Below are 13,868 nucleotides of genomic sequence, written 5' to 3' on the forward strand. Positions count from 1 at the left end.
TACAGGGCAGGGAGAGAGGAAGGAGAGACAGAATGCAGAGCCTGACAGGGCAGGAAGGGAGGGGGACTGGGTGCAGAACCTGACAGGGCAGAGGGAGAGAGTGAGTGAGGGGGCTGGACACTTGAATATTAACCCCCCCAGCTTATATTCGAATCAACCCTTTTTCCTCTTTTTTGGGAGAAAAAGGCTATCTTGGCTTACAATTGGTTGGCTTATGAATATACAGTAACTCGGATGCCTAGTGATGCCTAAGTCAACAATGCCTATTTTCTACCCCTAACCACACCTGCTTTTCAGGTAGGCATTGTTAAGCATGGGAAAGCACCTCCACTAAAGCATTGCTAGGTGCCATATAGAATTCCATGCCTAACATTTAATTGTATTTTAAATTATTCAATTAACTTCAATGGTGCAATCAATTACCATGCCATTTAAGGTAATATTTCAAAGCTATTTTCCTCCTATTAAGTGTCACCATAAAAAAATATAAGTTAAGTTGAATATAAAGACCTGAATTTTTGTACCAGTGAAAAGTGTGTTCTTTGTGTTTAAATACTCTGGATTGTTTGGTAAGCATTTAAGGAAAACAGCTTATCATCCACAGACTGATGGACTTGTAAAAAGGTTTAATCAAAACCTGATCCATATGCTAAAAAAGTGCTTGGGAGAGTATATTAAGGATTAGGATATGGTTTTCCCTTATGTTTTGTTTGCCTATCAAGAGGTAATCCAGACAGCCTTGAAATTCTCCCGCTTTGAATTTATGTTTAGCCATCAACCTAAGAACTTGTTGAAGTTAGTGAATAAGCCTGGGTGGGAGAAAAAAGAAAGGTAACCTCAGTGCCTGAGTATGTAGACAAACTAAGGAACAAATTAGTAAAGATAGGGGAAGCAGCCATGAAGAACTTAGAAAAGGCCCAAAATGTATATTATGACTGAGGAGTGCAAGACAGAGAATGCCAACCCTAGGACAAGGTGTTAGTGTTGATATCTACATCAGGCTACAAACAACGGTTAGGTCTAGTGACATATGAAGTCAACCAAGGTCAGGAAAAGACCCAGATATTTCATGCAAACCCTTAAAATCCCTAGGTGGAATAAGAAAGGTTAGTCAGAAAAGTAGTAGAGAAAGAGGAACTGGGTCAGCTGGTATGGGCCTTGAGCAATTCACCGAGAAACGGTATTACAGTTCTCTGCATTGAATAATGAAGTAGATCTAATTTGATAACTTTTAAATTATCACATATCACTAACCAACTGGGATACAAGGAACTGTAAAAAAACAAAACAAAAAACCTTATTAAAAAAAACAAACCTCAAATACTTCTTGGCCAAATACCTTTGGCCAGGTACTAGTGACCTGGATTGACCACCATGAGAAAAGGCTACTGGGATTGATGGACCATTGGTCTGACCCAGTAAGGCTACTCCTATGTTCTTACCTCTTTAGTAACAATTTGAAAACCAAAACCCAGTTCTTTAAAGCTTACAAATTTGAATAGTTTGGAGTAAGTATTAAAAGTTTCAAAACTTTTTGAAAATGATTCCCCAGTTAAAAGAAACTTTATTTCTGGAACAAAAAATGCATTGAAAAGCTAAAAAATGCTAAAATCTCTGACAAATGCCATGTATTCTACAGTGGAACATGTGTATATGCTTTCCACAATCATGTATGTGTTCCAGTCAGGACATATGCAAAGTGGAGTTTAGGAATGCATGAAACAGACTTAAACCTACTAAAAAAGCACTGGAAGACATAAAAAAAAAAAAATCCTTGTTTTGTTTTAAAAATCAAGCAATTGTGATAGCTAGCCATTGGTTCACATAATATTAATAAAAAAAATATAGGGGCCCTTTTACCAAACTGTGGTACAAAGTGGTCCTAGTGTGTTCTTACATGGGTCATTCTCATGCGCTAAAGCCATTTTTACTGCATGGGCATAATGTCCACTTATTCTATTTTTGGAATTAATGGCCTTGCACTATATACTGTATATTAATTTGATTAGGTCAAAATGTCTCTGCGGGAGCCAGAACACTTAAATAATGCCAGAAATGCTCAATGCTATAAACTTCAATCACACAGCATATGTTCTTCCAAGACCTCAGAGATGACTCTTTTCACATTAGCCAGTGAATACTCATGGCTCACCTCTTATTGTTATTGGCCTCATTTTTTTGCAATATTATAATAATTTTAACTATAATAGCTATAACTTATCTGTATCTTTCACAAGCCTTGAAGCAAATTAGGACCAGATTAGCCAACATGGGCCATGTTTCGCATTTGCTGTTTCAAAGGCCAGTCCTAGTAATTTTTATCTAAGCAGACAACATCTCCAGCTTGCTCCAACTTCCACATGGCCCATGTCGACTAATCTGGTCCTGGATTGCTTTAAGACTTGTGAAAGATACAGATAAGTTATAGCTACTTCATAAGTTAAAGTTATTATAATATTGCAAAAATGAGGCCAATGATGATAAGGTGAGCCATGAGTATTTGTCACCTCTGAGGTCTTAGAAGAACATACGCTGTGTGATTGAAGTTTATAGCATTGAGCATGTCTGACATTATTTACATGTACTACATATAAACATAATACACAAGAGTCCACTGAAGAATAACAGAACAGCACCAATCATAAAATAGTGGACCATCTACCCTGCTGGGAAAACAAACTGACCTAATGACCAAAAACAATTTCAACAGTCAGCTAAAAATTATATAGTTTAAGGGCCAAAATATAACTCCAAAAAAAACAGGGAGGAATGGAGGGAGGTATAGTACAAAGACTCAAAAATGTCACTCAAGCCAAGAAAGCTAGCTTATTACTTAAGCGAAAGAAAAGCCTCAGACAAACGGAGAGGTATACCCATACTCTTCCACCAAAGCATCATAGGCAAAAAAACTTTCGCACAAGTTTAAAGTTAGCAGGTGGGAGCAAAAAATAGCCGAGAATGATTAATGGTAAAAACCACTGAAACACAAACAGGCCAGGCCGACGATCGTTTCATGGCCGGTAACAACTGCTTCAGGGCCTTAGCGCCAAATCCAGGCTATCCTATAACACAAAACACAAGCCCAAAAGGGAAATGAAAATGCTCACCTGCTGAAGGTTGAAAAAGAGCAAAAGCTCATTCAACTACTTATAGTACGCAGATCCTAACTGCTGCTTTCAACCACAACTCTGCAAATGCCATATATTTCTAAGTGAAGTAATAAATTGTAATAAATTTAATAAATTGTGCCGTCTTATTTTCTCCTTTACTTCTTTTTGCTCATTTGTTGTTTTGTATGTGTAATAGGCCAACATGCTCTAGATTACGGTAATTTGATAATTAGCTATGAGCATTTCACACAGTTTTGAACTCGGTGATGGCTCATTGCATTATAGTTATTTATTTTGTATACACATATATTCTATATTCTATATTTAATATCCCAATAAAATTACATTTTTATATATTTGAGATATAGCAAATTATATTTGAGGATTTATAGAAAACATTCTTTTTTAGTCTATTGCTTTGAAATATTCCTGCTTGCTATACAGTAACTCTCTCTTTCAGGGTATGATTAACTTCTTAGGTCTTGCAATTTTCTTCTGTACTGTTTGCCTTATATTTTAGGGATGACCTGCTTTACAGCAAAATACAAGGCTGCACAATGTGATAAATCACCAGAATATATGTCGATCACAGTTATCTACTAGTTTGCTGTGGGCGGGGTTTCAGACGCCTGGGCCAATCCGGCCCCATTCTGCAGCTGGCTGGCCTGCCAGACGGGCGGGTTTGGCACCCGTCTGTCCGGCCAATATTTTACAGGTATGGGAGGTGGGATTGGGGGTGGGTCCTGGGGTCAGCGGGGGGTCGCGGGTCAGCGGGGGGGACGACCAGGGGTTCGGGGGTGGTTATTAGGGGGGGTTGTGTCGAGGGCAGGAGGGCCTGGGATCCCTCCTAACCGTATTGTAGTGGGGGGTGGGCGGTAGGGGGTCCACCTGGGCAGAAAGGGCTGGGCTCCCTCCTGCCCGATCGTGTAGGGGGTGGGGGGCGAGAGGCCAGGAGGGCTTGGGCTCCCTCCTAGCCTGATCGTAATTGGGGGGTGCCGCGGGGCAAGAGGGCTTGGGCACCCTCTTGTCCCGATGCTGTCGGGGAGTCAGCGGGGCAAGAGGGCTTGGGCTCCCTCTTGCCCCAATGCTGTCGGGGAGTCGGCGGGGCAAGAGGGCTTGGGCTCTCTCTTGCCCCGATGCTGTCGGGGAGTCGGCAGGGCAAGAGGGCTTGGCCTCCCTCTTGCCCTGAACATAGTCGGGGGTTTGGGGTGCCGCAGGCCAGGAGGCCTTGGGCTCCCTCCTGCCTGGATCGTTTGAAGGTGGGGGGGATTTCTATAACCAGTGTTGTTTTTGACAGACACCGGTTACAGAATCCAGCTTTTAGGCGAAGGACTGGCTCCTCCTTCGCCTAAAAGCCCTTGTGTTGGATGTTTGGGGCTTAGGTGGTTTTTTTTGGTTCATTATGGGGTATAAGTGTAGACGTCGTTGGGGGATAAGTGTAGACGTAGTGGTGGTCTGGGCGTTTAAACAGTTGAATGTAGAGGCAGGCCATTATCAAAAAAAGGACGTTTTTTTTTCGTTATGGACATTTTCTCTGCTTCTACTTTCAACGTTTAAGGCCTTAAGCCAAAAAGGGACTTAGACGGTTTTTTTTATTATGCCCCTCCACTGATTTAAGGAGGTAATTTATAAAATATGAATGTTTGTGTATTCACCTATTTATAATCTTGATCAGATGTAAATGTCTGAGGTAAAGGCAGCAGAATAAAGTGGGCCACTGGGGCCATAGCCATACCAGTATTTTGCTGAACCAATATCAGTAGAGAGCTTGTTGGTGTAGCTGGAGATTGGTTTGTTTGGCCCCTTCATTCAAAAAGATGTTCTGCTGTCCCTAGTCTACCACTTTAATTTAGCTGCAATTTTTGGAGTTTTTGTGGGCAATTTTATACAGACATGGAGGTGACTACAGTGTGTGCACTTATACATGGAGCAGGAGCTGTATGAGAGACTGAGGCCTAGATGCACTAAGAGGATCGGTAAGACTGTGTGGGTCTGCACCGATCCAATTTTTGGGCACATTCAGAAACAGCTATTGATGCACTAAAATGTTAGTATGCAAATGATTCATGTGGATGTTTGCCATAATCCCTGACTCTCCAATCCGATGGATCGCTATGAGAGCGACTCAAACATGTGCAGAGCTGGCAGGGGAAGCCCAAACAGCTGAGAGGCAGGAGAAAGCCTCCTGCTATACTGTTCTGGGCAGGAAACCTTTTTTTTCCTTCTTTTTTAATGGGCCTAAGGCCCTTCCCTGTGCATCACATGATGCATCATGGAGGGAAAGGCCCGCCATTTTGATCTGACAAGCCTACGAACAAGATGGACTGAGCTTCCCTTCCACTCCAACTTCTCTAAAAAGATATTGGGGGGGGGGGGGGGGGTTCTCAGAGGGTGGGAGTGAGGTTTTGGGGGACCTCCGGTGGTGGGGAAAGGATGAGGGTAGGGGATGTTTGTGGTGGAGGGGGTGCCTGAAGCGGGATTGGGCCTTCGGTGGCAGGAGAGAGTGGGCATCCCTCCTGCCATTTCACTGCCACTTGGGGGGAGGGAGTCATCATGGCAGGAGGAAGTGGGCATCCCTTCTACCATTTTTTCTTGCATGGGGGAGGTGGGGTCAGCATGGCAGGAGGAAGTGGGCATTCCTCTTGCCATTTTCACTGGCACATGGGGGGGGGGTTCGGTTCCCAGAGCTGGTTCGTTGGGGAGGGCGTCATTGGCGAGGAGGGGGTGATTTTTTTTCTAATGGGGCAGATACTATAATATATGTAATATGCACAGCATCTGTGCCCATTACAAAAATCCATCAATGTAGGACAAGGTTATCTTGGAATCCTGCTGAAAAGTAAAACTTTGGACTCTAAGGCTAAGTTAGGCCCGATTGTTTTGAATACTGAAGGGCAGAGCTTTAACTCTGGGACTTTAGGCCATATATCAGCTGTTTATGCTGTCTTTTTTTAATTTTTATTTTGAGTGCCAGACTAGTGCATGCTGTGGCCCTGCAGGAGCAGGTCATGGGGAAAACCTTTGAGAACAGAGACTGATTTTTAGGATGTTTATTTTTCTCATCTGTTTAAGAAACAGGTTATCCCTCTCCCTGTACTGTATATCAATAAATTTCCTTTATTTTACTTTTAACCCTCTGTCCACTAGTCACGCTGTCACACTTCTGTTTACTCATAATGGAGAGACAAATATTTTGCAGTCCCTGAGGTGCCTCCAAAAGGTGCATCATAGGAGCATCAAAGGGGTGTGTGTGTTCCTCTCTGGTCACACACCCTTTCAGGCATGGGTCCATAAATCATATTAAATTCTGTTGGCAGAATGCTGACATCACATTTAATATAGAACTTAACATGACTCCTGACCTTAGTGGTCCTAGAATACCATCAATCAGCTACTATGCTCACAGGTCAGCAGGCTCTCCTCTCCCTCTTCGAGGAGGCTTGATTAAATTCTGTCAGCTAAGCAGACATCACATTTAGGATGGGGCCCAATATGACTTTTCTCTCTTCTGCTCTTGAACCTGCTCCCCTTGAACACCACCAAGCAAGTCCCATGCTCACAGGTCAACAGGCTCCCAAGATCATGGAAATTTTATGTTTGTACAGTCAAGGTGATGTCATCAGCATACATATATTTTTGTGATGAACAGGACAAAAATGTAGAAAGATGCTTTTATGTATTTTGGGAGTACAGTACAATCTCAGTTATCCGGCACTCACGGGGATTGGTAGATGCTGGATAACTGTTTTCCCAGTTGATTGAGATTGCTGTATTAGAATACAGACCTCAATCCCCCTCCCCCTCCCTCCTATCTGAAGCACCAGTGCGGCAGTGGTCCTGAGCCGCAAAGCCCTCCTCCCTCAAGCCCTGAAGTGACAGAAGCAGGCTGCAGTCCTGAGCCACGAATCCCCTTGCTTGCTCCTTCCCTTCCTTACCCAAAACACAGCCGGTCAGCAGGAGGAAGCCTCAAAACAGGCTGCTTGTGGCTAGCCCTGGCAGGGCCTTTCCTCTGATATGTCCTCACGTCAGAGGAAAGGCCCTACTGGGGCTGGCTGCAAACAGCTTCTTTTGAGGCTGCCTCCTGCTGACTGGCTGTGCTTCAGGTAAGGAAGGAGGGAGGGGGTTTGCAGCTCAGGACCGCCACCTGCTTCTGCCACTTTGGGGCTTGAGGGAGGGAGGAGGACTTTGTGGCTCAGGACTGCTGCCTTGCTGGTGCTTCAGGGTGGAAGGGAGAGGGGTTCATCTCTCAGCTGCTTTGGGGCTTGAGGGAAGGAGGGGGCATTTGTGACTCAGGACGCTGCCGCACTGGTAATTCAGGCCAGGAGGGAGGTGGGATTTGTGGCTCAGGACTGCTGCCGCTTCTAATTTGGGGGGGAGGGGCTTGATGGAGGGAGGGGGGTTTATGGCTCAGGACTACTGCCGCTGGTGCTTCAGGGAACATTTTTTTGTCAGTTGGGTGAGAGGGCTGGTTAACTGAGAGCCAGTTAACTAAGATTCTACTGTACTGCCTTTATTTCTGGAACAAACTTTTATTTACCAGTTGCTCAACAATGTTCACAACAGCTGAAGCAGTGTGGCATTTGGCAAGATCTGGGGGTAATTTCACCATAAGGTCACATTTACACATAACATCATAGTCTGAAGATATCTATAAAAGCAGTCCTCAGTTTTTGGTAGAAACTTTGTGGTCAAAAGCCATCATATTTCTGGGTAACAGACTGATGATAAGTCTAATTCTTAGAAGAATGAGTCACTCTTAAACTGGATGGACAAAGCAATAAAATCGGCATCAAGCTTTACTCATCATTTCTGTCAAGGCAAAGGATTTTTTTAAAATGCATGAAACATAGCAAGAAAGCTTGACCTTGAGTGTAACCATCTTCATGCATCGTCTAAAGTTTAATAAGAAGGTTCACAGATGCCATAGGACAGTCCTACAACTGCGTGCCTCCATTTAAATGCCCTGAAGATGTGCAGTGGGATCCTATCCTATCCTATAATGGCATCTGGGTGCCCAAACTCCATTATAGAATACTAGCATAAGCTGGTAGATGTGCATCTAACAATTGTGTATCTGCAAATAGGGCAGGGACACATAAGAATATATATGTATGTGAGAGCATGGGCATGCTCTGCCCATCTAAATGCCCCCTTGCATTTACTTTCTATGTAAGTTATGTCCATCATTGTAATATAGCGCTTAGATGCCCTGCTGGCACTTTCATGGGTAAGTGTACAGTTACATGCGTAAGTGCTAATATTCTATAAATTTATATATGTAAAGGGCATATACTCATAAATATAGCTTAGATTATAAACAAAATGTGACTGCTACAATACATAGAACTCAGTGTTTTATGAAGCAATTTATAGGATGTATAAATGACAAAAACGTACCTATCAGAAAGAACTTCAAGAGTCAACCTCTGTGATGCCTGTTGGGAATAACAAAGGAAGAAGTAATTTTGTTGGTGTTCTATCTCAAGGTTTGTAGTTCAGGGAGGATTGAAAGAACCCACCTATATGTTGGGAGGACAATTTTGATACTGCCCACCAAGGGCAGATCGACAGTGATTTGGGCCCCCGAGCAATATGGATCATGGGCCTCCAACTACCTATCAAAAGTGATTAAACTAGATGAAAGCTATGGAAGAACTGGCCCCAATAACTGTGGCCCTTGGGCACTGCCCTATTGTTCTAATGGTCAGTCAGCCACTGCTGCCCACTGTGCTTGCAGAATCTATCATTTCCCTTTGAAAATGTGGTTATGCACATTTATAACCGAGTACTTTGTACAACATATAGCTTTAACACCCCAAACTAATGCTGTGTCTTTTTTATGTGGTGGAACTGCAATGTTAAAATAATCTAATCTAATCTTCCATTTGTGAGTCGCACATACCTATACAGGGATAATTTTCATTCCATCCAATCAAATTTCAATCTGTAGCACTCTGGGGGATGATTTAGAACTTGATTTATCAGCATCAGGCCATATGAAAATACCAGCATTGAATATTTGGTTCATCACCAGCATCAGAATCTGTACTGTTGGCTGGGCAAGTTCAGATAGTTTTTATCTAGCCCACTGGGTATAAATGCTGAATATAGAGAGTGCCTGGTGAGCTTCCAGTTCTGCTTTAGCTCCATCTCTGGATTGCCCCAGGCTTCTTTATTTAATACTTTAACAAATGCTTTTATTTTTATCAAAATTGAATTATGGTAATTTAATTTATGCAGGAATAATGACAGGACAATTGAAACGCTTACAAACATTGTAGAATGCTGCTATTTGGCTATTAGATATTAGGGATCATGTATCTACAATTTCATTGGTTACAGATAGAATATAGAATTAAATTTAAGATCCTGATGTCAGCTCATAAAACATTTGAGCTGCAGCCTCAATACCTATCAACTTTAGTATTGTTTTATGCTCCTAGTTGGTTATTAAGATCATTGAATGACTTACCTCATATTTCTAAGGCTCATCTTGTGTCAACTAGAAATTGTGCATTTGTTAATATGGTTCCTGTATTATGGAATAGTCTACCACTGAAGTTGAGAAGAGAGGAATCCTTAGTAAATTTTAAAAGATTTTTAAAGGCTCATTACTTTCAATTAGTTTTTTCATATTGATATGACTGAAATCAGCTGTTAGAATCTACGTTGTAAAGTATGTGTTTTTAAGGCAAACACAAGCATTTATTCACATAAAAGTCTTTGAATATTGCTCCCAAACTCATCATATGATTAAATGTTAAGATTCTTCACAAACATTATAGAATGAACATAGAACAAAATAATAAAATAGGAACACAATAAACAATAGATTTGGTCATACACCAGAGAACTATTATGTAAATGTTTCCAATAATCAAAGTATGTTTAAGTATATGTTTATTTATGCTTGATTCATCACCTTTCAGGAACTGCCAGTCAAAGTGGTTTACATCAAAACAAAGGAGGAAAAGACCGCCTATCAATCCTCACAATCTGTTTGCTTTTTTTTGGGCTGCTGCCACACAAAAAAGTAGAAGGTATCAAAGTATTTTCCTTGATGGTGATTCCTAATGTGATACCTAACATCATGTAGCTATAATTTGGGTTATTCTTACTTTGCACATGTCTACATAAATTTCAACTTCCATTTGGATGCCCAGTCTTCAGGTCTTATAAGGTCCCATACAATTTCTCACAGTCCACAGGCATTTTAATAACTTTATTTATTAGGACTGGGATTTATTAACTGCCTTTTTCATGAAGAGATTCACATAAAGCAGTTTATAATACACTGAAGAGTAATCAGGTACTCATAAGTATTTTGAATAATATTGTGTCTTCTGCAAATGTGATCACCTCGCTCGTTGTTCCCATTTCAAGATCATTTATAAATACAGTAGATTGAAAAACACCAGTCAATGAGAGAATTATCCATTTAACCCTGCTTTCTGTTGTTTGTCTTTTAATCTGTTCCAGAACATTGTCTTCCATTCCGTGGCTTTTTAATTTCCTCTGGAGTCTCTCACGAAAAGCTATGATCCAAAGCTTTCGGAAAATCTAGATATACTACATCAACTGTTTCACCTTTATCTATGAGTATATATGTATTCAAACTTTAAAAATTATGTAGCAGATTTCCCTTGGCTAAATCCATGTTCATTTTGTCCCATTAAACTATATTTATCTCTGTGTTCAATAATTTTGGTCTTTATAATAGTTTCTATCATTTTGCCTGGCACTAAGAACATAGGAATAGCCATACTGGGTCAGACCAATTATCCATATATCCCAGTATCCGACTTCTAACAGTGGTCAATCCAGGTCACAAGTACCTGGCAGAAATCCAAATAGTAACACGCCATGCTTCCCCAGGGCAAGCAATGACTTCACCCAAGTCTATCTCAATAGCAGATTATGGACTTTTTCTTCAGAAACTTGTCCAAACTTTTTTTAAACCCAGATATGTTAGCCATTGTAATTACATCTTCTGGCAACAAGTTCCAGAGCTTAACTATTAATTGGGTTTCAAGTTTTATAAAAAAATGTGTTAAATTGCCTATATAGAGTTGATTTGTTTTAAAGGTATTTCCATGTAACTTCATTGAATGTCCCCAATATTTGTATATTTTGAAGAGCAAAAAATCAATTCACTTTTACCCGTTCTATACAATTCAGGATTTTGTAGCCCTCAATCATATCCCTCCTCAGCTGTCTCTTTTCCCATGTTAACAGTAAAATAGCCCATCTTAACAGTAACCCATATTGATAACTTCTCTCCTAATCTTTCTGTTCCCTAAATGACATTTTTACTGCGTGATGATCTAAGGGTCTAACTCACTCTCACAAGCTTTCTGTTTTTAATGCTTGGAATGTCTGGTTTTATCTGTCTGTTAATTCCTCTGTGGTCTTGTAAACCAGTGTGGTGCTATTTTGCAAATGGCAGTAACCATGACACCTAAATAAAATTTATTTAAAATTATTTGTAACCTGCCTATCCACAAATCTAAGAGGGGAACAAAAATCACATTAAAAAATCACACAAAAAATACAAACAAATACAGCACAATAAAAAAAAAAAAGCATAAAAGAGAACAGCACATCCTCGAACTGTCACATCACTTGCGCTAATATAATACACAATCACAATTTTGACCCCATTCTAAATTATATTTAATGAAGAACTATACAGTACATCTTCAAACTGTCACTGTGCTCACACCAAATAAGCGTTCAAACAATACAGTTTTCACCCCCTTTCTGAAATGCCAAAGCACCTTTGATTGTCGCAACAACAGAGGTAAGGCATTCCACAAAATAAATCAGTAAAAGATTTCACTATTCATCTCCTTTACTAACGCATAGCGTGGGTTTTAGCGCCGGCAGTGGTGGTAACTGCTCCGATGCTCATAGAATTCCAATGAGCGTCAAAGCAGTTACCGCCGCTGCCGATGCTAAAACCCACATTACACATTAGTACAGGAGGGGAGTCCAATGAGTTTCCAGTTTTTTAGTACCATAGGAAAAATAGCTTCAAACCACCTTCGTAGCCTTCCTTATTAAAGCTCTGCATCTAACATGACAGTCCTTATTTTGCTTCCTGTTTTCTTTGTGCAGATTCGTTTTTCATTTTTAAAGGATTTTTTTTGAGGCTCTTATAGCCTTTTTAACCTCACCAGCTATCATTTGGTCTTCTTTCCACGTATTTTAATACTTTACATGAGATACATCTGGTTTGAGTTTCCGAGACGGTATTCTTAAACAATTCCTGATTTAAACTCCTAACTTTTGCAGCTGCTCCTTTTAGCTTCTCATAGGCAGCAGAACATTTTTTTTGTTTGGGTGGGGGCATAAGCTCTGTCCAAGCCCTGCCCAAATCTACCCAAGCCCCACCCCAGACCCCACCTCCATAATAATAGTATAATAGTAAATGCCATTTCTTCCATTCATGCTTCATATACACACAATATAATCTTATTAACAATACACAATGGTAACCACAAAATGAAACTACATAAAGCACATTCTTTTCCCTTCCCCACCACTGCACACCATTTCTTCCTCTCTCCTCCACCCCTATGTGCAATGTCTCCCTCTCTCTCATTGTTCACCATCTCTCTTTCTCTCTCATTCCCTCCCTTGCTGCAAAGGGAATGGGGGGGGGGGGAGAGAGAGGGATCCAGGGTGCATCTCTCCCATCCCCTCTATTGCCACATCCAACATTTATCCCTCTCTTATCTCACAGACTGTGTGCAGCATCTTTCACCCATGAACACCAGCCCCATGCCCATTCCTCCTATCATCCCTCTCCAGCTCTATACCACATCTCTTTCTCCATTCCCTCCACCAATATGCCCAACATTCTTCCCTCCTGCATCCCTTTTCATCTGTCCCACTGTCCCCTCTCTAGCACTACATCCAACATTTCTCCCTCTCATCTCTCTCTACCTCACTTCTCTCCCATCACCATGCTCAACAATTCTCTCCCTCACTATGCCTAACAATTCTTCTCTTTATTCCTTTCCCTCACATCCATGCCTAACAATTCTCCCTTTCTATTCCCTCCCCGACCTCAGAATCTCTTTCCACTCCCTCCATCCTTCCATCCTATGTCCCTAAATTAGTGCCTCTCCCTCCTTCCTTCCAGCCTTTGTCACAAGTCTGTGCCCCCTTTCTCCCTTCTGTGTCCCAAATTCATGCCCCTCCCCTCCTTCTTTCATCCCTAGTTCATGCTCCCTTCCTTTCTTCCATGTCTCAATGTGCCCCTCTACCTCCCTCCTGTGACCCAGTGTGCCTCCCTCCCTCTCTCCCTTACATCTCTCCCTCTGCCCTCATTTGAGTCCAACATCTTTCTCTTCCTTTCCCTCACCCCCTCTCCCTATATGCACCCTCTCTCCTCCGAATTTGAAATGTCACTCTGGTGGAAGAGGCACCTTTCTACCAGCCAGCGTGTTTGCTGGTCAACTCTCTTGGCCGTATCCCCTCACTGCCTTCTACTCCTTCCCACTGCGCTTATACCTTTAATTTCTCATAAAAGTGCAGTGCCATCCTGATGTCAGCCCTGGCATCTTCCCTCCAATGCGGCCCGCCCTCTCTGACAACTTCCTGTTTCCACTAGGGCGGGTCACAGTGGAGGGAAGATGCCGGGGCCGATGTCAGAATGGCGCTGCACTTTTATGAGAAATTAAAAGGTATACACAAAGTGGGAAGAAGTAGTGAGGGGCCGCGGCCAAGAGTGCCGGCCACCAGGCACGCTGG

General features: G+C 41.8%; 1 protein-coding gene across 1 annotated transcript in view; it reads right to left on the minus strand.

Annotated features, from left to right (window-relative positions):
• AFF3 (AF4/FMR2 family member 3) overlaps positions 1-13,868 on the minus strand; it is a 568,800-nt gene that overhangs the window by 192,632 nt on the left and 362,300 nt on the right. Inside the window, exon 9 of the mRNA XM_033950007.1 lies at positions 8,508-8,545. Within this exon, the coding sequence (XP_033805898.1) occupies positions 8,508-8,545 (38 nt within the window). The remainder of the gene's footprint in view (positions 1-8,507; positions 8,546-13,868) is intronic.

The sequence above is a fragment of the Geotrypetes seraphini genome, chromosome 6 (assembly GCF_902459505.1).
Source record: "Geotrypetes seraphini chromosome 6, aGeoSer1.1, whole genome shotgun sequence".
Classification (NCBI taxonomy): Eukaryota; Metazoa; Chordata; class Amphibia; order Gymnophiona; family Dermophiidae; genus Geotrypetes; species Geotrypetes seraphini.